The 25,281-nt window shown below is 40.0% G+C and overlaps 2 protein-coding genes across 2 annotated transcripts in view; one reads left to right on the top strand and one right to left on the bottom strand.

Annotated features, from left to right (window-relative positions):
- Positions 1-25,281, top strand: part of LOC308093703 (E3 ubiquitin-protein ligase pellino homolog 1-like) — a gene marked incomplete at both ends in the record, with an annotated part of 70,964 nt that overhangs the window by 26,773 nt on the left and 18,910 nt on the right. The window lies entirely within an intron of this gene.
- On the bottom strand, positions 1,756-19,174 carry LOC308104696 (E3 ubiquitin-protein ligase pellino homolog 1-like; the record flags this gene model as incomplete). Its single annotated transcript, XM_080455192.1, has 8 exons — positions 1,756-1,916; positions 6,397-6,664; positions 7,138-7,437; positions 8,278-8,463; positions 8,921-9,094; positions 16,720-16,815; positions 17,725-17,842; positions 19,074-19,174. 8 exons carry the CDS (start codon positions 19,172-19,174, stop codon positions 1,756-1,758), a joined length of 1,404 nt encoding a protein of 467 aa, XP_080311318.1.

Genomic DNA, 25,281 nt, shown 5'->3' with positions numbered 1-25,281 from the left:
CTTTACTTGTCTTTCAATATGTATTGTTTTCATATTTGTTATAACAATGTGCTAATAAACTAAACTAAACTAAACAAAAAATATGGAGCATCATTTTCATAGAAATGCTTTACTCACGAGTTGATGCTATTCGTAACATTATGTGTTATATATACCGTAAGCCACTAAAGCCTTGCTCAGACTTGTGTAGCGAGATGCTGTTTACTTTCATTAGCCTACATGTAACATGGCAAAATAAAATAATCATTAGATCAACCTGGCCAGATTATATGATGTAGGCTACATGAATTATGACCCTTTATGTTTGGCCTGTGTGCCAACAGTTCCAAAAGTCCCCATTGTTTATTTCTAATGATGAGCGACATGGCCATAGTGTGATGAATATTAAATGTTCTATGACGTTCATTTTCACTTTTTTTAATTGTTAATGTTTTTTGGGGGGGTTTTATGACCTCAATTACACCCAAAAAACATGAACTTTGAACATTCAGTGGATTTTCTGTGGTCTGGGGTTTTCTGAATAATTAGGCTGAAAAGTAATCTGTGATTGGCCCTAGGACTGTGAGGTCCTAGGGCCATATCCAACCACGGCTGGGTAGAAGAAACTAACAGCTTCTCAAAGTAACTTTTGTAGTAATTACAACAGCTCCTCCGTCCGGTCAAGTCCTCAAGCCTCAGCGTCTGAACTGAGGTTCATGGTGTGCTGTTGTAGCAATCACACACTGGATGATATCGCAGCATATGAACACAGGACGTAATTATCTCATAAACCATATAAATATAATTTATGAATTAATTACAATATAATAATACATACATATATATATATATATATATATATATTATTATTATTGAAACTTACGTCACTGTAATGTAACGTGAGTTCTTGGACAGGGGCGGCAGTGGCTCAGGGGTAGAGTGGCCGGGTAGAGTGAACTGGAAAACCGCAAGGTTCCCAGTTCGATCCCGGGCTGGGGCGCTCCCCTAGAGTTAGTGTCGAAGTGTCCTTGAGCAAGACGCTGAACCCCTAATTGCTCCCGATGAGCAGGTTGGTGCCTTGCATGGTTTCCTCCGCCATCGGTGTATGAATGTGTGTGTGAATGGGTTAATGGCACAATCAATGTAAAGCGCTTCGGATAGAAGCGCTATATAAATGCACCATTTACCATTTTGGACAGGTTTGTATAAATGTCAATTTAATCAGAGAGAGATAATCTTTAACTGGTTCAACAAAAGAGGCCAAAAATCATTGCTTTCAAGTTACAATAAAATTGGGTTTATTCAGACTTCACCGTTACAAGTATTTATAAAGCAACGCTTGGGAAACAGAAACTTATGTTGTGTATGTAGTTAAATGTGGGGAAATAAAAACACAGGAGAGAGAAAAAATCACAGAGAGTAAAAGAAGGAATCGCATTGGGGATGCATTATTGTGACACCTTCTGAGCTATGCTCAACTATAACAGATATTCTCTTGTAAACACAGTAACGTCGCCTTAAGATTAATGCACAAATCAAAACGGTTCAAACACACCTTTAGACCCGGATAGGGCCTGAGTCCGGAGACTCTGGGTTCGGGAGAAAGGTACACAGGCGCACTCTAAAGCCCAACTTGGCACTTGTTCTAGCGAGTGGTCGCAGAGTTCGGAAATCTCAGTGTAATGGCAGACTGAGTCAGCGTCGACGGTGGCGGAGATCGGGTCGCCGAGTTGACCGCGGCGATGTCCTCTTGGAGAAGGGCGCACTGATGCTCTTTCAGTGCTTGCTGCCTCTGGGAGACGAGAGTGAGGCCGTGGTAGGCCTCCGTGTGACGGGGACTTGGGTGTCCCTTGGATCGTCTCGTTTGCAGAGTCCTCGTCGTTGGTTGGCTTGAGCCAACAGGAGGTCCGGTCTGGACCTCCTTGTCGCTGGACCTCCTTGTAGGTGGTTTCGTATTGAAGAGCGTAGAGTAGTGTTCTTGTGGACTTTTTATGCCCCAAGATTTCTTTGAAGTGTTTTCAAGTCCTCTCTATATGTTAATTCCTTATCTGCTGTGAGATTGCTGACTCTGAGGCACGGGGGGGGGGAAGCAAAACCCTTCAGTGCACTTTATGACCGAGGTCAGCCATGGGCCCCCTTGGGCCATGCCCAGGTCACTTCTACACACCAGGCATACATCTGGAAATACAGCATAGTAATACATTTTCACATTATTGTCCATTATTGTCCACATGTCTCTCCATGAGGTCACATGTAGAATGTCTTCTTTGTGGCGGAAACATGATTTTCCATGCGCTCAAAAGAGGGAGAAAGAGTGAGAGAGAGGGGGGGGGGAGTTGTCTCTGTGTGTGTGTGTGTGTGTGTGTGTGTGTGTGTGTGTGTGTGTGTGTGTGTGTGTGTGTGTGTGTGTGTGTGTGTGTGTGTGTGTGTGTGTGTGTGTGTGTGTGTGTGTGGTTCACAAAGGGGCAATGTGCCTTTTTCACCCCCCGGTGTGGAGGTGACGGGTCGTCTGTCTGACTGATCTCCAAGGCCTGTCTTCTCGCAAGATCTGCCGTTCCTTCCTGGTTGTCATCTTTGATGTCATCTACGTTATCTTTTAGCAGGATGGGAGAGAGATAGTGGGAAATTCCAAACAGCCCCTTGGTGAGCAGTCTGGCATTTACGGTTTGCCCGCAACGTCTCTCTCTGTTATCAACGTGTCGGTTACACTGTTTATATGTGCTGTTCTCTCTTTATCTCTGATCCAATCATTTACAGTTCTCTGACAATCAGCTTGATCAAAGGGTTCTCTCTCTCTCTCTCTCAATTCAAATCAATTCAATTCATTTCAATTCAAAGGGGCTTTATTGGCTCGAGAAAACATATGTTTATGCTGCCAAAGCAAAAGTGGAACAAAACAATAAAAATCACACCCAGTGTGAAGTGGGCGGTGTCTTGCTAGCTAATCACAATACTGAATGGAGTCAACCAATCATGTACAAAAAATATGGAAGAAGTGATGGAAGAAACCATAACTTAAAAAAAACCAATTTCAGTCCTGAATAGACTGTGATTGGCCAATCACGGTGCAGGGTTAGGCGGGGTACATTTTTGGCCAATCACAGCACAGGATTTGCTGTACAAATATCCAAACCTCACTTACAGGGGCGGTTTCACCGCCCAAAAAAACAACCAACTTATTGAAAACTATCTTACAAAACCATGCAAATTGTGCATTTGCTGTCAGAAAAGGGTTATACATCCACATGGGAAAAGGTAGCTTGGGAAAAACTTTTGAAACAAATGGCAACAATATTTCAGTGTTTTACATTCACTTTGTATAAAACCTCTGGGACAAATAGCAGCGAAGTTTGATTATGTATATAACGATAGTTGCTCTGTTTGTATTTACAGTACTTCAGTGTATCTAGATCACTCGTTGTGCAGACAGAGCAAGTGAAGTTACAAACTGAGCTGGCCCTTTTTGCCTCTGCCTACTGGTTGTAAAATGTTACACCAACATAATAAGACACAGCAAAGAGATATTTGTTTTCCCCGTTAAAATCTATATTCCCATAGTAACCATTGTTTGTTCAGTGAGGGGTCTCTCAGGCCCGCCGACGGGCGGGGCTGAAGGGTACAGCTGAAGGGTACATTTTGAATTGACTTTTACTTGTAAGGGAGTATTTCTACATTGCAGTATTGATACTTTTACTTAAAGGAGAATTTTGGACTAAAACGTGCGCGGATAGGCCTTGCGTTAGATCACATATTTTAATAGATTTTTTTATTTTTTATTTTTTTTTAGATCTGACGTTCATAGTGACAGAACACTATTCAACCAAAAAAAATTAATAATAATAATCTAAGTCTCACTAGACGAGATTGAAATCTTGAGATTGAAATCACGTCTAGAGAGACTTTTTTTTTTGGACAGTGTTCTGTCACTATGAACGTCAGATCTAAAAAAAAAAGCTATTAAAATATGTGATCTAACGCAAGGCCTATCCGCGCACGTTTTAAGCTGTGGTGGACCCAGGATGGAGTTATGAAAATGTTCTACTCTACCATTCATCCTAAGATATCATAACATCATAGAAAAGGTAAGAAAAACTTAGTCCAAAATTCTCCTTTAAGTAAAATATGTGAATACTTTTTCCACCACTGGTTATGAACAGAACTGACTATATTGGCTTGAGGTGGCTAAAGTGGCCAACGTGAAATCGCGCAAAGACACCCGACTTAATGTTTTGAGGGCAAAAATAATAATTTGATTAATAATAGATTAATAAAAAAAACAAGAAAAAACTGATTTTCTTTTAAAAGAAATTAAGCAGAGAGAGAGAGCACAAGGAAGCCGACAGTGCAAGGAGAGCAGCTGGCATGGGGGTGAAGACATCACAACAATCTTAATGTTAATTTTAATTGAGATATTCCTCTAAATCGACGTTTAAAAAAGGCAAAACATTTATCGCAACCCCTCCCTAAAGTCTCACTCCTAAGTGTTCCTGAAACTTGAAAGCCCTGGTCATATAGTTCCTTCACCATCCAAATGTTCGATATTCATGGTGCATTAGACTTGCGATGTATTGAATGAATTAACCATTAAACCTTAGCCAAAAATAGGCAATCATCTGTGAAAATAGCCAACATACAAGGTCACAACGCAATGCGCTGTGACACATTGTGAACTTGTAGATTGGCTATTTTCATTTGTTGTGACCAAAGAGCCAGGTCATAACTTTCAAGCTATCTGTATGATGTTCTGCATAATCAGCCTGATCTCCAAGAATTTAGTATACATTGCACGGATCCAGTGCACGTCATTCCGTGCATAGTCGCCTAGAAACCCTGAAAATCCGTGCATATGTATGGCGAGTCTCACGGTGGGCGTAACCATTTGCAACCCGGAAAAACCCGGAAGCAGAGCAGTCCCCACAACAAAATTTACGTTTCTGTGCCTATCGGTACGTAACTCAAACGGCGCTGAGTAGGCTCAAGGGAACGTCGCAACATTCGGGACGGCAACTCACTCGCTTTAGCTCACTCGTTGGTCCCTTACGTGGCGACAGTTCCCTTGAGACTGCGCGCCTCCGAAATGGTTTAGTCACAATGGGGGAGATGCGAGGCGGCTATGCACAGATTTTCGGATTTTCCAGTTGTCTATGCACGGAATTTGAAAAACGTTCAATGACAACGTTTCCTCTGGCGATCGGGTTGGCATAATAGTGTATATCTGTCTGTTTTTTAATGTCACCATGATTTGTGTACGTGGGGATCTCATTTGAAACAAGCCATTGGCTTTTTTTTATTATTGCAAACTGTACTTCCATGTGCTTTTTCCATGTCTTCTAAATAAAGTATTCAATCAATCAAAAGAGTAAGATCTGTTCAGAACTAATGTACGAAAATTGAACTGACAAACTGTCCTGAGACTGTCATTTCATTGTCATTATATTTATTTGTTTATTTGGGAGGGACTACATGTATTAATGACCAATTCAAATAATGCACTTTAAATAAACAGCATTTAGCAAGAGATGTTAATTTTCCACGTTAACATAGTAACATACGAAACAGAGCATACAGTAATAGGTCAATACAATCATAAGTAACACAAACAATTACAAAACAGGGCATGAACAAGGACAACAACTAAAATACAAATACCTTTGATCTGTAAACAAGCTCGTTGTAAATTTCCATGCATATATATAATGTGATCATTACTGCACTGTTCAGTCTGACTGATGCACCAGAGTGTCAAATGAATAAATAAACCTTGTCAGATCAGTGGTTGAGATATGAACTTGGTATTAAACATACTGAGCCTGTTTTTGCCAAAGGACCTTATATCAGGAGTCACACAAGAAAAACAAAAACAAAAAGTTTAGCTGTACAGAAGCTGTGGCAAAAGGTTTAGTAAAAAGCACAGGTTTAAAAAAACGAGCACACACGAGTACACACACACACACACACACACACACACACACACACACACACACACACACACACACACACACACACGTGACACCACACATGATTGGTAACTCTGAGAGTTCTAATGGAACAGGTCCTCAGAGTTATGGGGTCCTTAGCCTAATGCAAACATTTGAGAATCCTTTTATGTGACTAGCAGCAACCACCATGTATTTTATTTATTTCATGAGAAAAAAAGACAAATGTTCATGTTAGTGTATATATTATCTATTACAGTCACAACAATATTGTTTCATTCACACATGTAACAGAACTGTCAAAGAAGGTCACTTAATTATTTTAGAGATAAAGTATTGTATTGAAGTTGTACACTCAGAGTTAAGGGCCATTTGCACAAATCTCTGCCTCAGCCTCACACCCACTACAGCTGAGTGGTCCGTGGCCAAATGCATACCTGGGGGTCCCCAAAAAGAAGTCTGAAAGTGTCACGGATACAACCTTCTGGTAGTTCATGTAGTTTGATGTAGCCGGTGTGTCCTGTCAGCTGCTGGACACAGAAGGGACAGACAGCGTGAAAGCTGTCTGTCCCTTCATGAGGCAGTGTCATCTGACTCCAGAAGGTGGCGGTCTTCTCCGAACACACGTGGCCACAGGGGAAGAACGCGCGGTTGAGGGGTGCGGCGTCCAGGTAAAATCCCATCTCGTAGCCCAGCTGCAGAGGCACGTAGGGGCCCCGCACCCGGCACATGGGACACTCGATTTCCACCTAGAGGGTTGTCACCAACATTATTATTTATAGCTGATGATTAACAGTCGCTCAAATAATTGCGAGAACATAATAAACCTTAAAAAAATCATTTTTCGGCTTTGTGAACAGAAGTTGCACAAGGCAGATAATGATAAAAAACTTACAAAGCCTATTACTAAGATATAGAAAGAAATGCCTGACAATGGCCGGTACCAATAGTCAAGATAAATAGTGTACTGTACTATGTACTGTATTTCATAATTGCATTAAAGAATATATAACAATTTGGAAAATATCCTATCTACAAGCTCATAACTAGTCGCAATGCAACAACTTGTGAGCTTTTAGATAGGATATTTTCAAAATGTTTCAACAGAAGAATTCATTCATAGGGATCAATGGAAAGGATTCTAACGAGTATGCAAAATCATTGTGATTATCTCAAATAATTTGTGATCAGGCTGTTATGTAATATTTGCCTCAGGCCTAACTTTCACCTCAGGCTCGGTGCTATCTCTCCATCCATGGAAGCCGTGGATATGACCGCACTGGTAGGCCCAGGGCTGCTTCTCGTCCGGCACTTCCTTGCGGTGCAGGCTGGGGAAGGGCAGGTCGATGAAGACCACCGGGGGACGTTTGCGCTGTTCAGCGCTCAGAAGCTTCTTGCACTGGTCCTCCAGTGCTTCGATGGTGGGCATGCGCGCCAGGCCCTCAGCCGTGCGCCACAAGAGGGTCACACCACACAGGTAGATCAGCGAGCCGTCCACCAGTTCCTGAGACTCATTGTGCACCTGGACGGAAACATGAGAGGATGGGATTTGTTGACAAGAATTCATATACATGATGAACATAGATGTGTACACAATTTGTCAAAAGGATGAAACAAAACAAAAGAAGCTGAGCGCGTATTTCCATGTTGTGGTCCTTCGAGTTCTTGTGCAAATGTGTTTGGGGGAGGGGATAGCAGAGAAATACAATACAACTAAAATGACAAAACACAACATAGGTACATGGGTTACAACGCAACTAATTGATGGTTAGGCCTTGCTGATATCAACCACATGAACCCTAGCACCCCCATTCTGGGCATGTCATAATAGGCGAACATTCGAGGAATATAGGCCAAAGGATTCGGTGTAGAGGGAAAAATGGAAGCGACCAAGTATATACCCCTGGGGGACCCCGGTAAATTAAGTATAGGGTTTACATGCAAATATCTAATATACATACAGAAGATGTAATAAGGGTCTCTTGGACCTCCTGATTGCCACCTGGCAAACGGTCTAAAAAATTTTGCTAAATATGTACACTACTGTGTGTACACTGTTTGTGATGAACATGTATATCTTATATTAAAATTGCCTAGAGGTTGGTTGGCCTGTGGACCGCAGTCACAAACGTTACATCCGGACCTGCCAGGCGCACCGTTGCACCGATCCGTACCAAACTTGTCTGAAACGCTGTTCAGAGGCCTGCCATGAAAATAATCACACCGAAAAAACAAAGTTGCACACATATGGGGCACTACAGCAGTGTTTAACACTTCAAATGGCCATAACTCAATGACCATTGCACTGGTCAGGACAATATAGGGCTGGATTTGAAAATCTAGTACTGTATATAGTCCTCACCTTCTTCCCCTGCCGTTCCTGAGTCTCCCGGCGGGTGTAGGTGTCGCCACAAACCGAGATCTCCTTCCACAGGCCGGGCTTGGAGTCCTGAGTGAAGCCATGGAGCGGGTGCATCACCAGCACGCCGTTGGTGGTCAGTCCGTCCATCTGTCCATCGTTACCTCTCTCCCATTTAAGTGCCTTCTCCTGCAGGGGGAGGAAATCAGTTTAGTTGTTATACAAAGTATGGATTGTTTACTTAAGTAAAAAGCAGCAATACCACAAAATGATAAATAATACATATAATATAAACTATAAATAATAGTCCTGTATTCAAAATGTTACTTGAGTTAGTATTGCCATCAAAATACGTATACTTCTAAGTAAAAGTACCACACTTTAAAAAAGAAAGAGTAGCAGATCACATTGCATTGTGACGCGCTGTGATTGGCTATTTCCGAGGTATTCATTTTGAATGCGTTCGTTCATAATGGATTAATCAACTAATCAAACAAACAAGTAATGAATCCCTGTTTTCTTTTTCATTTTTTTTACATCTTTATTTACCCAGGGTAGGTATGCTGAGCATGAGTGCTCTTTTTCAGCAACGCCCTGCACAGTCACCCGGACACAATCGTGTAAGACATTTCATTTCATAACCTACACCCAGGACGATGTTCTTGGAGGAGTCGAAGGCGGCGCCGTAGATGCGTGCGGCGTAGGGCGGGCTCCTCTGGCAGATGATGCGGCAGGCGAAGCGCGAGATGGTGTCCTTAACCGACTTGGGCACTGTGTCCGTCACCACAAAGTCAATGGGACTCTCTGTGGAACGCCCAATCTGTTATAGACAAACACACAAGGGGTTTCACATTACTCCCAGCTCGTTTATGTACACCTAACAAGACACTGAACCCCCCTTATCCCCCAATCAGGAGAGAAAACCCCACAAAGACCATTCATCAGATTAAATTTTAATGTTCTAGTTACGGGGCCAGAGCTCTCAGCTCTGGACCTGTTTTAATGTTCCCCTCTTTTTTCTTCTGCCACTTTTGGCAGTTCTGGCTGAACCGTGCATACGCTTTTTACGAAACTTGGCCATATGGTAGATGGTCATGAAAAACTATCAAGAAATAATTCTCACAATCTTTCGTCAAAAGGTGGCGCTATAGCAAAATGCCAACTTTGAACAGGTACAACTCATGCCCTGTTTGACCTACAGCCATGAAACTTCAATATACATATGCGTCTACTCATGATCAACAACTTTCACACTCTGACTTTTGACCTCTGACCTTTAGATCTCCCACCATTTTGAATAATATGAAAAACAGTTAAAACCTATCTCCTCCTGGGATTTTTTAGTAATCTGCACGAAACGTTTTACACATGAACTTTGAACCTATGCCGAAAAACATGTGCAAAAGATTTTCCATAAGTGAAAAAATGAAGCTTTAATGAGCCAATGAATATTGCAGTTGTATGACAATTATTCATCTGCCCCTAACACATACATGCAGACTCACATTTCTTTGAAACTTTGCGGTAATGTTGAGGGTCATTCCAAATATCACTGAAACCAATCTTACTCCAATTGGTCAAAGGGGGGCGCTATAGCGATTTTTTGAAAATGCAAACTTTAAACAGGCAAAAGTCATGCCTCGTTTGGCCGACAGCCATTAAACCTGCTTACACATGTGCCTTGACTCATGAGGAACACATGTATCACGTTGACCAGTAAGCTCCGCCCTTAGATTGTCCGCAATTTTGAGCAGTTTGAAAAACACTTAAACCCAGGATTTTTCAGCTATTTGCGTGAAACTGTATCATCTGAGCTATCTCCTTTTTCACAGGTTTTTGTCTGTTGGTCCAATGGCTTCTCCCTTAAACGTGTGCCTCACAACCTGAAGGTTGCCAGTTCAAGCCTCACATGATGCAGACTCATTTAAGTTGAATTGCAAAAAACATGACTGTATCAATGAAAACATGTGCAAACGGTAAAGATAACATGAAATGCTTATTTGAGAGTATGTTTTTTCAATGTATGACGTACTTCATTGTGAAAATAGCCGATCTACAATCTCACAACTTTTCAGATAGCAACGTTTTGTGAGCTTGTAGATCGGCTGCTTTCACTCGTTTCGGTTTCGAGGAGACATACAATTTCTCTATTAGTAAATGGTTTGTGAACGAGTGATCTTAGTGTTAGTGTTAGTGTGAAAGTGTTAGTGTTAGTGTGAACTCTTTTTTCACTGGTTCTGATCTGTTGGTCCAATGGCGTCTCGCTTCAGCATCAGTCTCTGGATCGCAGGGTCGCCGGTTCAAGCATCACCTCTTGCTGGATACTTTTCAATTGTATCGCACAAAACATGACTGTATCAATTAATGCATGTGCAACTGTTAAAGGTAACATGAAATGCTTCTTGGAGAGAGTATGTTTTTACAATGTATGACAAACTTCATTGTGAAAATAGCCGATCTACAATCTCACAACTTTTCAGATTCGTTTTGTGAGCTTGTAGATCGGCTGCTTTCACTGGTTTCGGTTTCGAGGAGACATACAATTTCTCTATTGGTAAATGGTTTGTGAACGAGTGATCTTAGTGTTAGTGAAACAGGGGCTTGGTTCATAACAGAAGGCAAAAGTTTATGATCTTCAACAGACAACTTCAGCCTGCATGAAGCTATAGCACTACAGGTAGTGTCTCAGCCTGTGAGTCTGAAGGTTGAGAGTTTGATTCCTGTCAATGGCAATAGGTTGAGCTGTCTGTTTCGCTCACTTTGTCTGTCTATCTGGCTCTGGTAGGTGGGTCATTCCACTTTACAATTGCATCGTACAAAACATGACTGCATCAAATAATGCATGTGCAATTTTTTAAGATAACATGAAATGCTTATTTGAGAGTATGTTTTTACAATGTGTGACATACTTCATTGTGAAAATAGCCGATCTACAATCAAACAACATCTTGTAGATTGGCTACTTTCACTAGTTCGTTCTAAGGAGACAAAAAAAATCTTTATTGCTAAATGGTTTGTGAACCAGTGATCTAGAGTAGTTCGGGACACAGAGGCTTGGTTCATAATGGACGGAAATAATTATAGATGTCAACAGATACTCTCAGGGAGGCCATATATCTAGCTCAATGAGAAGAGAGGCAGCCTGTGAGTCCGTAGGTCACTAGTTCGATCCCTGTCCCCGACAATGTATTGAAGTGATCATGATTTGGCTTTCACATAGTGTTTCTTGAGGATAGACTTAGGCGTTGTTTTACTGAGGTTAGTGTTAGTGAGGGTTTAAAATGCTCATTTGTTAATTTTATGGTATAAGTCTAATTATAATACAATTCATTTGTGTCGTCTAGATGAAATACAAAAATATGTTCATGTGAAATCAACTGGTTGCATTGCATCCATGTTGATAAAAGGTAGTACTTTAGTCAATTAGAACACTACAATCTAATATTTAATTCAGACAATGTGAAACCACATGTTGCTTTTCACTTGGTAGGCCTACAGTAAGTAGCTCAACAAGTTCATGACCCAGTTCAAGTCCTGGGTAATGTGGAATAGAAATCTCAATGCCTACTCAGGCATTGTGTTGTGTGGATTAGAAACACATGATTGAAGAAATGTTTCCATTCTCTTTATAGTTGCCACAATTCACTCTCTATTGTTTTCTCTTTCTCTCTCTTTCTGCCATGTCCTTTGCTGTGTCTGTCCCATGTATGGATCCACTCCAGTGTTGTCCTGTACTCAGCCAAATGATAGAAACTAGCCCTAAATGTAGAAACAGAGCTAGCCCTAAATGTATGTGGTCCTCAAATTGGGTTGAGGGATCTTCAGAGTTCCTTGAAGGTGGTCCAAATGGACCATTACAAGTCTGTAACTCTAAGAGTGTAGAAATAGAACCAAATGGACCAGTAAACTATGAATAAATGCAGTGTTGATGTATTCTTCATGTACTTGACACTGCATTTTTGTTGAATCTCACCACATTTGCATATTTCACAGAATACATTGTAGGTCAGAGAGAATGTAACATTGTTTCTGTGATTATTTTAAAATGTGAATGTATTAGGTCATTATATTATGATACTTTATATTAAGTGATGGTCTCTGTCATGGGGCAACCCGTGCCCTATACATACAGATACTTGGGTTAAGAGCATTGCACGCGCACACGACACACAGCTGCGTCTGATTCTTAATCAAGACCACCGGCCGGTTTGGAAGCAACTATTGGAAGTGTGGCAGATAGGTCCTAACCAAATGTCAATACTATAATGTCAATACTGTTGAATGCATTCACAAATTCACAAGTAATACACACAAACTTTACAGGGATAAAACATTCAATTTATTGTGTAACATGTGTTAAAAGGAGTTGCTCATTGTTTGTCACCTGTAACTCCTCTGCAGTACTGACACTGTGGGTTGAACTGCCAAACAGAGCATTGACCAAACCATGTAGATTAAGTAGGGGAGGTCCCAGTGGAAGGTGACATGTACTGTAGAGGAGGAGGGGTGTTTCACAATGTGTATGGCAAAGTATTCTATGGTATTCAGAAATGAATTCAAACACAAAATGGTGTTCAGTCTGAAAGTACAATATCTATTTATGTGTTGGGTTATTCATGATATATTTGTCAGCTGGTAGATAAGCTATTTTTGAAGGTTAATTGCTTCCTCTGCTGTGGTAGGATCCTCTCCTATAAAAAGGAGACTGCAGATTCAGAGCTTCAGTTATGCTCGGGCGGGCAGAGAGCTAAGAGCCCAGTCAGAGTTGCCAGGCCCCAGTGGTGTGTTCTAGATTGTTTTGGAGGGTATAGTATAACAATTCCCCCCCAGTTCCCTGACACACACGACACGCACACGTGTATAATTAATTAATGTGAAAGGATTGCACACACTCCGTGCGTGTTTCCGCCCCACACAAACTCACCCAGGCCCACTCAGGCCCAGATTCACAGTAACAATGAGTACACTTACAATATGCTTTGTAGTATTATTTTTGTTATTCAAATACGTCTGCACTGTATAAAGCTACACTGACTTTGGTGGAGGAGAAGTGGGAAAAATAAAAACCACGAGCATTTCTAACTGTTTTTGGAGTCTCGAGCTCAAGTCAACTTTACAGTCTCAATTTGATTTGATGTTTTTTTCCCCCATTTTCTTTAGTAGCTGTGCTTTCTCATTACTATAGTCAAATAAGGCTTAGAATGCTATGCCATATATTGATTGAATACTTTACAAGCAGTTTGTCAAAACAGGAAAGTACAGTTCAATATAAGGCCTGCTAAGAGGATTTTAAATCCAAGAAAGGTCTTTTGTACTGAATTCATAGAAAATGAGATAGATTCCTGACTGGGAATTGAACCTGGGCTGTGGTGACGATCTTTTCTTATGTAGGTGTATTCATTCTGTAGGAAATGTTGATACATTGTACAACTATGTGGTATGTTCTTCTGCCAACATATAAAGTGTAGCATTTTATATTTATATAACATTTTAAAGAATGAAAACATTCAATAATCATTGATTTTATTGATTACAAAAATATTACAATTAAAATATAACATAAATGTCATTTCACAAACAATATGTAACTACAAAATAAACAACATTATGAAGAAGACAGATTAAACAAAGCGATGAGGCAGAAGACAATCATTTTGTAATTTGTTGTTCTTTTTGTACTATGTTGCATGAGGGGCATTAGTTGGTCTTGTTGAGTTGGAAGTTGTCATTGTATTTATTGCAAAGACTGCATTGTATTTTCATTGTTATGTCGCAAGCTGTGATTTGGGTGATTATAGTACTGCTCAGTGAGGAGTATGGATAGGTGTGATGTATGATGAACCTTCTTGAATTTCTTGTATTTCTGATCCCCATAGATTTCCATCTTGAACTGGGTTCTCAGCATGGATTCTGCAACAGCCTCTTTCTGCTGCTTGATGCTCTCAATCCTTGTCTGGATAGCAAAGCAAATGGCAATAAAATAATAATAGTCACTATAGTACAGGAGTGGGCAACTTTGATGAACCAGCCAAACCATGTAATGGATTACACTACCTACCAATTACAAACATCACTTTGTAAATCAGTAGAACAAACAATTAAAAAGCCCATTATCATGATTACAACAACAGACAATAAATGCTTCATCATTGAGCAAACTCACCCTGGTCATCCAATGCTCTCCTACTGGTGGTATCTGTGGAAGATGGCTTTAAATGTTTGGTGAAGCCATGTGTCAAGGACCCAAATGACCCACAATGCAAAGCAAGTTAGTTGCCCTTAGCAAAGCCTGAACAAATAAGCAATCCATGCTGTATGATAATTTACCATAGGCCTATATGAGGTCCAATTCTGTCTATCCAATAGCTCTAGCTCAGTCAATACACTGTCTACCTGCCAGTCTGAAGGTCTCTGGTTCAAACCCCAAATTAACCATTGCATTGCACACAACATGATCATTTCAATTAATGCATGTGCAATTGTTGAAGATAACATGAAATGCTTATTTGAGAGTATGTTTTTTCAATGTATGACATACTTCATTGTGAAAATAGCCGATCTACAATATACTAATGCAATTTTGAGCAGTTTGAAAAACACTTAAACCCAGGATTTTTCAGCTATTTGCCTGAAATGGTATCATATGTCTGACCTCCGTTTTCACTAGTTCAGGTCTGTTGGTCCAATCACTTCCTGCTTAAGTGTATGCCTCACAACCTCAAGGTCGCCAGGTCAAGCCTCACTTGGTACAGACTTCATTTAAAGTGCATTGCAAACAACAAGACTGTATCAATGAGTACATGTGCAATTGTTAAAGATAACATGAAATGCTTATTTGAGGGTGTGTTTTTTCAATGTATGACATTCTTCATTGTGAAAATAGCCAATCTACAATCTCACAACTTTTCAGATACTGTAGCAACGTGTTTCTGAGCTTGTAGATCAGCTACTTTCACCAGTTTCAGCCAGGGGCTTGGTTCATGACAGAAGGCAAAAATGTATGATCTTCAACAGACAACTTCAGCCTGGACGAAGCTGTAGCACTACAGGTCGTGTCTCAGCCTGTGAGTCCGAAGGTCGAGCGTTCGATTCCTGTCAATAGCAATAGGTTGAGGTGTCCATGTGTGAGGTTCTTAACCTGGGATTGCCCCCTGCGTCCTATGTATGTCCACCTCAGCTGGGTCGAGCTTAAAAGTAATTTCACCTGTTGGAATCATTTGCTTTGTCTCAATTTCAATCTATTCCATTTCCATGTCTTATTGTGCTATTATTGCACTTTGCTTTTTGTCTGTCTGTCTGTCTGTCTCTCTGTCTCTCTGTGTCTGTCTCTGTCTCTCACTCTGTGTCTGTCTGTCTCTCTGTGTCTGTCTGTCTCTGTGTCTGTCTGTGTCTGTCTGTGTCTGTGTCTCTGTCTCTCTGTGTCTGTCTCTCTGTGTCTGTCTCTCTGTGTCTGTCTCTCTGTCTGTCTGTCTGTCTGTCTGTCTGTCTGTCTGTCTGTCTGTCTCTCTGTCTCTCTCTGTCTCTCTGTCTGTGTCTCTGTCTCTCTGTCTGTCTGTCTGTCTGTCTGTCTGTCTGTCTGTCTGTCTGTCTGTCTGTCTGTCTGTCTGTCTCTCTGTCTGTGTCTCTGTCTCTCTCTGTCTCTCTGTCTGTGTCTCTGTCTCTCTGTGTCTGTCTCTCTGTCTGTGTCTCTGTCTCTCTCTGTCTCTCTGTCTGTCTCTCTGTCTGTGTCTCTGTCTCTCTCTGTCTCTCTGTGTCTGTCTCTCTGTCTGTCTGTCTGTCTCTGTCTCTCTGTCTGTGTCTCTGTCTCTCTCTGTCTCTGTGTCTGTCTCTCTGTCTGTCTGTCTGTCTCTGTCTCTCTGTCTGTGTCTCTGTCTCTCTGTCTGTGTCTCTGTCTCTCTGTCTCTCTGTCTGTCTGTCTGTCTGTCTCTCTGTCTGTGTCTCTGTCTCTCTCTGTCTCTCTGTCTGTGTCTCTGTCTCTCTGTGTCTGTCTCTCTGTCTGTGTCTCTGTCTCTCTGTCTGTCTGTGTCTCTGTCTCTCTGTGTCTGTCTGCCTGCCTGCCTGCCTGCCTTTTTTTCTCTCAAGTTGAGTGTTCTATGCTTCTATGGCTTATTCTGCAAATTACTTATAGTTTCTTCTTTCTTTTTTCTCTCTGCAAAACCTGGCCCCGTGTTATCGCTGCTTGCAGCTATATTTCCAATTGTGTCTGCTCCTTCTTTGGTGAAAATGTTTTTTTCTGTTTACTAAAGAGCTGGAAGTCGAGGAGAGCCCTCTTATTGAACAAACCCTCTATAACTATCAGAATAACTAACGTAGTATACTTTAAGTTCAAATGTATTGGTACATTTATTGGTTATATTATCAATACAATGTTAGTGTTTTGGCAATTACTTGGGGCCCATTGGCAAAACATAATATGTGCATTATGGATCCTATCATCCTACAAACCTGAAACATGTCCGTAGATTTGTCAGGAGCGTATTCCACCACGACCGTGTTGACTTGGTTGACGTAGACTGTGCAGAACTGGTCCTTGCTGATAGCCTATGGAACACAGAGAAGTTCACTGTTAGAAACCTCCAGTTCTGGATAAAGCATTCTACCTCAGTACTTGAGTAAATAAAGCATAGACACTCCAGGACAGGTCAAATATTACTTGTACGTTGAAGTACTGGATTACTTGCTTTTAATATATATATATATATATATATATATATATATATATATATATATATATATATATATATATATATATATTATTATTATTTTTTGTGCATGCTTTGAAAAATGCATTAAAAAAATAAGTATTCAAAAGAAAAAAACACAAAATTTCTGTTTTAATATCAAGGCATTACTGTATTGAAATGTAGGCATTTTTCCCCAAAATATATATATATTTTCCAGAAATATAAAAGTAAATAAAAGTCAAATATGACATCTACAATTTCACAAGGTGTCACATCACGACACATGTGTGTGTGTGTGCTTATAGATCTGCTTTTGTCAATATATTTGATATAGGTCTGCAGTGGTTAATGTACAGTAGTTGTGGAGTGAATTGGAATCAAAAGATACTAGGGATTTAGCAGTGGATTGCAGACAGTGGCGGAAAGTAACCACATACATTTATTCAAGTTCTAGTAAAATGTTGAGGTACTTTTACTTAGATGAGGTATTTACATTTTTCTTGGAAAATGGCGATCTATAGCTTCAAGGAGATTGTGAGATTTTTGAATATGTGAAGTTTAAAACAGGGTTTTAAATTATTGATTATAATTATTATAATAATGAATAACAATAACAATAATTATTGTCCAATAACATTATGAGATGGCCTTTCTGCATTTTGATACTACAGTATAAGTATTATTTTGATGCTTAAGTAAGGACTTTTACTATTTGTGTATTGTGTACACTGTGGTATTGTTATTTAAGTCCCACATCTGATTGTACCTGTGGACAGCCCATGTGTACAGTGCTTGGTTTCACACCGTTGGCCTTGGGTCTCTTGTACAAAGCGAAGGGGCTTTTCGTCCTGGCCTCGTCCCCGTTGGACAGGAGGCCATTGTACCTGTGAAGAGAAGATAAAACAGTGGTGGAACACTGTGGTTAATAAAGCAAGCTTGCCACAAGCTTCATTTCTATTCAGATCTTTAGAACGGTAGAATCTTTAGAAGTAACGTGTGGACAGTGCAGTAATATACATTTTTCTATTCTTTATATATAAATGCCTTATTCACAAGTTTATGCTTTGTGTTAAATTCTGTCTTTTACTTTTATTACACTCTAAACATGGAGAAATAAAAGAGTCATAAATGATGATCCTTTGTGTTTGGCCTGTGCGGCTACGTCTGCCAACAGTTCCACAAATACCATTTTTTTTTCACTGACAACACTTATTCTTTGATATGATTCTGCACACTTTTAACCACTAGTTAACCGGGGTCCCACAGGGCTCTACATTAGGTCCACTAGTATTTCCCTCCACACCAAATCTCTTCATCACAAAGTGACAACAGAGATGCCATTTCTTGTATGTAAATTCAAGGAGATATTTTCTTTGCACACCAGAGCTGGCAGTAAACACAAGCAGAGTTGTTTTACTCACCATGGTGGCTGCTGGTAAACCAAACAAGTTCATTCATAACCCAGCCTCTTGCCCTTGACCTAGCTATATGTCTCTACACTACACAATTCCTATTCAAACTACAATATTGTCACTTTCGGGTGGCAACCTGATATGTCCAATTCCAAAACCATTATTTTTCAGTAAATGTGAAAAATAACCTTAAGTTATTATTTAGTCACAAGCATTTTACAAAATAGCAAAAACAGCCGATCAACAAGCTCCCAATGCATCACATTGCGACACCTTGTGAGCTTGTAGATCAGCTATTGTCTCTACTTTTGTACGACAACAGGGCATTCATTTATTTTTAAATGCCGTAAACAAGGATGATTTCTGCCTGACAGCAATGCATGTAAAACCAACACCGTCAATGGAAAACATAATTACTGCATTTCTTGAACTTGCATGTGTGTGTGTGTGTGTGTGTGTGTGTGTGTGTGTGTGTGTGTGTGTGTGTGTGCGTGTGCGTGCGTGCGTGCGTGCGTGTGCGTAAGTGTTAATTAATTTGAAGCCGAAATGACTTACGAAATGACGATCTCGATGGCTTCATTAGGAAGTCATTCTTTTCTTATTTATTTTGTATTATGTTTTTGTGTTCTTTTTTTCTTTCCAATATGTTTGCGTTGCAAAGAGCCTATTCAATGAATATTAATAAATGAATTTTTCATCATACCCCAGGACAATGAGCTCCCCATATTTGACTGGGCCTTTGATGGAGGCCGGTGAGGAGGACATCTTTGGAGGGAGGGCAGGGTTGGTGCAGGGCTCTCCCATAGCGAAACACTCCTCTGTCACCTGCTTCAAAGTCTAGTGGTTGTTGCTGTCCTTTACGTCTCACTTAACCTGCAGACATCACAAGAAAAACACATGTGAGGTTTCATTCTAAAATGAGACATTCTCCCTTTAACCACTTAAGTCCTGTATATACTTTAGTGTGCGGTGAATAGCGGAAATAGCCAATCAACGTTTCACATTCCGACACTTGTGAGCTTGTTAATCTAAATATCTTTGAACATTTTGGAAATTTTTTAAATGTTTGAAAATGTCCCTCTCTACAAAATGTCCCTCTCTACCCAAAATAGGGACACCACATTTAAAGTGGTTAATACAAGTGTCACTTTAAAAAAAAATCTGAAGTAGGTCGAGGTAAAACCCAACTTTAGATAATATTGCAGTTGTTGTTATTGATGGTTGTTACTTAAAGAGCTGGTGCCATGTTTTTGCACTTTTTCTGTTTTTCATGTGTCTATGAGGTTGATAGAACTTCATTAAGCCCCTCGGTGGTATTTTTATGGTGTTTTATGTCTTCTCTGACTATTTGGAGTTTCTTCCTGAAGGCTGAAACCTTGAGGGTCAAACGTGCCAATAGAGAAACAGCGCTTTAGTGACATCACAAAGCCATACCCTCCCCCTCATTATCATAACACAACAGGTGTGGGCATGAGGAGGAGGAGGGACTAGGACAGGTGGGTGGTGCTAAGGTGGTGGAGGAGGTGCTAAGGTGAGAACCAGGTATACTTAATTAACTGGAAGCGTGTCCACATAAAAACAACATTTTAACACTTACTGTACACTTTTTTTTTTTGAAAAAAATCCTTACATAATAATAATACCTTATGATCAGGTTTTAGGGTTGAAAAATATCATGGCACGGTCTAGGGGTGTGCCGATACACTAATTTCACCAAACGATACGATACGATATTTGGCTCACAACTTCGATACTATTTCGATACGATACGATACGCACTTTTTTATTATGAAAATATATGGGGGAGAGAAAATGCAAACAAATAATTATGTTTTTGCATTATTCAGACGCAAACTTGTAGCTTTTCAGCTACAATAGCCGTGTTGACAACATGTTGTCACCTTTTTCACCTCGGGCTGTTTTCAAGCCCGATTATTATTATTGATTATATATCGTGACGATACATATCGTCACGAAAACTTATCGCGATATATCGCGGGACGATATATCGGCACACCCCTATTGGCACCCCATCTTTAATTAATAGCAACATTTTAAATTACATACCACAATTATTCAGCATTAAGCATTAATATCTTGCTAGAATTCACCCCCACAAACATGTGGAATGAAGTATATGAATATAAACCAACATTGGAGGCACACTAAACAAGCTAATCAATGTTGCAAATGTGGACAGATACTTATCAGTTGTTTTCAGTGGAAGTACTCAGTTTTTTTAACTTTATAGTCAAATTAGCAAAAACAAGTTACAAGTAATAGTACTGTATCTTAAAGAAAACAATCACTTAAATGACAAAAGGAAAAGACAATTCACCTTACTTACTTGACTTATCTTGAGTAGGATATCCAACAACGGCTTAGAAGAAACTAATAGCTTCTCAATAGGAAGTTTTGTAGTAATTATAACAGCTCCTCTGTTCGGTCAAGTCCTCTTAGCCTCAATGTCTGAACTGAGGTTCATGATGTGCTATTTATATGTGCTGCTCTCTCTTTATCTCTGATTCAATCATTTACAGTTCTTTGATAAACAGCCTGATCAAAACCCCTTTCAGCTGATTCAGTCATTTACAGTTCTCTGACAATCAGCTTGATCAAAGGGTTATCTCTCTCTCTCTCTCTCAATTCAAATCAATTCAATTCAATTCAAAGGGGCTTTACTGGCATGAGAACACATGTTTATATTGCCAAAGCAAAAGTGAAACCAAACTATAAAAAATACAAATAAAACATAGGTACAATTAAATGGGAATAGAGAAATGCGTAAACAGAGCTGTGTTACATTGCAACTTACAGAATCTTACAAAGCCAGACAAATTGTATTTGCTGTAAAAAACTAGTTCCTGATGAGCCGCAGACTGCGTTCCATCCTGCCCACGACCACTCAACAACTTCGACCTCAGGTGACCCCCCAGGCCACTGTACGTGCAAGGAGAGAGAACTGCCAGCAGCGCCAGAAACAGCACTACAACAGATCTACCAGACCTCTGTCAACGCTGCACGCCGGAGTGCCCATCCGTTTCCAGCAGGGAGATGACTGTAACAGAGACAGGGATAATAAACAAGAGCTCCCGTGCTAAGCTAAGAACTTGAAGTGTACCTGTGTCCATTATTATATAGATCAGGCTATAGTAGGCCTACATATTGTGTATAGTCTATCACAACAAGAAGGTGTCACAAAACCTCACAGACAAAACTGCTTTTCATCCCAAACCATTCTGTGCCCAATTGAACAAACTGAAACCAGAATTTGACCGTAGATTTGTTGAGGTACAAGGCATGGGTCAAGTAGCTACTTTTGTATCAAACACTTTCCTCAGTGTTGACATTGAACAGCTGTCAGTTAAAATGCCTTTGTCATGTCCTTTGTGTTATGTTCTATAAACATTTTTTAAATGTATTTTAAGTTTAAGTTTATTTGTATTTTTGTCCTAATATTTATATTTCTAACACGTTTTTCTTTATATTTAGGCATTATATAACTATCAGTGTTTGTGTGGATGTATGCACATGCATATATCTAAATATATAAATATTGAATCAAGCGCACAAAAGTTAGAGGAGAAAATGACCCCAGAAGTGTTTTAAAGTGAAACACCCCTTTATGGAGTGCCATATTGTGGGGGGGGGGTCTCCTATAACTCGGCCCAGGAACCAGGGGCGTTTTTTCCTGTGGGCAAGGTTAGGCGACCACCTGCCTCAACAGTCAGGGGGCCTCATGAGATTTACCCAAATTATTATTTTTTTTAATAAAAATAAACAGTTTTTCAGGCCCCTGGTTAGAACGTCACGTCACAGTCTAGGAAATAAATGCACTGCTGGTGTGTGTAGTTGTAGAGTGTAGTGCAGTGGTGTAAAGTAACTAACTAAGTACATTTACTCAAGTACAGTACTTAAGTACAATTTTGAGGTATTTGTACTTTACTTGTGTATTTACAATTTCCAATACTTTTACTTCTACTCCATTACATCTCTGAGGAAAATATTGTACTTTTACTCCACAAAAAATATTTGAAAACTTTAGTTACTAGTTACTTTGCAGATATACATTATTACATTATAAAACTTTATCCACTTTAGCCCTATTTTATACCTAGGCTATTTGAAAATAGCCGATCTACAAGCTCACGATGCGACGCGTTGTGAGCTTGTAGATCTGCTATTTTCAAACATTTTAGTACTTTTACTTTTGGTACTTTAAGTACGTTTTGATACCAATACTTTTGTACTTTTATCAAGTACATGTTTAATTCCTGACTTGTACAGGGTACCTCTACATTGCAGTACTTTTACTTAAATTGCCAAAGCAAAAGTGGAACAAAACAAAACAAAACAAAAGAAAACGTAGGTACAATTACAAGGGAATAAAGAAATGTGTAAACAGAGCTGTGAGCTCTGTTACAAGACTATCTTACACAAACCTACGCATTTGCTGTTAGAAAAAATGTTTGGGAAAAACATTGGAAACAAATAGCATACATTTTTCAATGTTTTGGATTCACTTTGTATAAAACCTTTTAGGACAAATAGCAGCAACGTTTTATTATGTATATAACGGTAGTTGCTCTGTTTGTATTTACAGTTTATCTATATACCGAGATCACTTGGTGCAGACAGTGCAGAAATACACATGTATTCCATTAGACATCCTTCTCCTGTCACAACAGCTCACACATCTTGATGCTGTCTTTGCACATTGTTGTACTTCACCCAGCAGATATGGCAGTTTCTTTTTTGTCATCATGTTTTCAAACTCTTCTTGGGTGATTGTAATCTGTGGAAAGTATGCGTCTCTGATGTCTTGGTACAGTGGGCAAGTGGTTAGGACGCGTAGCTCAGTTTCTACCTCATTTTATGTGCACTCTTCTCTTGGGAGCCAGGTCTGCCTATTGCAGCCTTTCTCGATCACAAGACTGTGTTCACTGAGTCTCTACATACTGCATAGTCAAGGCTTTTCTTTGTTTTGTGTCGTCAGAGTGCTCAGGTATTCTGCTGCTGTGTATTCTCTGTTTAGGGTCTGGTTATGGTCTAGTTGTCTCCGCCAGGCCGAAAGGCATGGCGAGAGAGTATGTTTTGCACCATGTCCGTCCGTGTGTCTGTCCGTCCGTCCGTCCGTCCGTCCGTCCGTCCTTCTGTCTGTGAGCAGCTGATCTCCGGCACTGTTGGCCCGGTCACTGCGAAACTGTGCACACACACTCCCTGGATGCCAATTCAGAACCTCTTCAGATTGGCCTGTTATAGCGCCACCAGGAGGCCGACTTGTGCAAAACACATTTTTTGATTTTACTCTTACAGATGTTGTCCAAACATCATACAAATCGGTACACATGATCTCTATAGTCATGTGATCAACACGGATCTGTCCGATATTGCCTAAGATTGGCTTCCAAAGTTTGTAGGATTGGTTCGTTTTGAACAAAATGTCTCAAATCATGAACGCAACATGCAATTTCAGTGACATTTTGCACGCAAATTCCCACTAGGCAGAGGAAGAAATGCCATCCTTTTCACATTGGCCTGTTATAGCACCACCATCAGGTCTAATTTAGCAAAACAAATTTTTGGAACAAAATGCCTCAAATCATGAATGCAGTGTCCGATTGTTGTGAAAGGCCTAAGAAGAAATGCCACCCTTTTCACATTGGCCTATTATAGCGCCACCAGGAGGCCACAATAACCTACCTGACCTGGTGGAGACCTGTGCTCCGAGGAGCACTTTTTCTAGTTTGCTCTGATTTTGGTTTGCTTCTTTCCAATGTGTCAGGTAGATTGGCTGTCTTTGGTCTCTCTCTCTCTCTCTCTCTCTCTCTCTCTCTCTCTCTCTCTCTCTCTCTCTCTCTCTCTCTTTCTCTCTCTCTGTGACACTTCAAACGGATTCTGGTTGTCGTCAGTGGTCCTTGAGGGGGTTCCAACGGGGTCCCCAGGATAATTGATTAATATAGCATCAGGATCATTGTAACCACTTTATATACTTATACTTATACCTCAGCTGTTTGAAAATAGCCAATCTGCTTTTCTTTTTTTTTTTTTCCTTCCTTCCTTTCTTCCTTCTTTTTGTTTTCTTTTTTATTTCTTACAAAAGCTGAATCATCTTGAAAAAAAGTTTACACCGCAAATAGTATGGGGGTCCCTGGCACAACATAAAAATAAATAAGGGGTATTTGGATAAATACAAATCAATTTGGGGATCCTTGATTTGAAAATGTTTGAGAACCGTTTCCTGAAATGCTCTAACAATTAATCTATCCCAGTGGTTCTCAAACGTTTTCATGTCAAGGACTCCCAAACTGATATGTATTTGGTCACGGACCCCCATCTGAAAAGAGTTTGTGACAGTGACTCCCAGAACAGAAGATTTGTGTTAAAACATACTAAATTATTCCGTTTTTTCAAAAAAGATTATTATAGTTAAAGATTATTCAAAATGTTTCAAAAATAGCCAATCAATAAATTTTATTATTAATTTATTTAACATACGGATTTGCCAAGGGAATCTCAGGACCCCGATTATAACTAATAAGGATTAAGATCATATTTCTACTGTATGTTTTGTGCTGTTGCGTCTGAACTCTGTCATATCGGACAACAGCGTTCATTGTTCAGGAATGAAGTCAGATGCAGTATGGTTTTGTCATAGCTGTCACACTGTCACATGTTGGCTGAACATGAATGCTCATTTTCAGCAACACAGACAGACAGACAGACAGAAAGTGAGAGAGAGACAGAGAGCGACACAGAGAGACATTGAGCGAGACTGACTGACTGACAGACAGACAGACAGACAGACAGACAGACAGACAGACAGACAGACAGACTGACAGAGTATTGAGAGATGAAATCGTTTAAATTACTGTAAGGAAACAATGTGATTACACATCGTCTACACATAC

The sequence above is a fragment of the Gymnoscopelus braueri genome (assembly GCF_963280865.1).
Source record: "Gymnoscopelus braueri genome assembly, chromosome: 2".
Lineage (NCBI taxonomy): Eukaryota > Metazoa > Chordata > Actinopteri > Myctophiformes > Myctophidae > Gymnoscopelus > Gymnoscopelus braueri.
The sequence above is the reverse complement of the archived record's forward strand: the minus strand, read 5'-3'. Positions and strand labels throughout refer to the sequence as shown.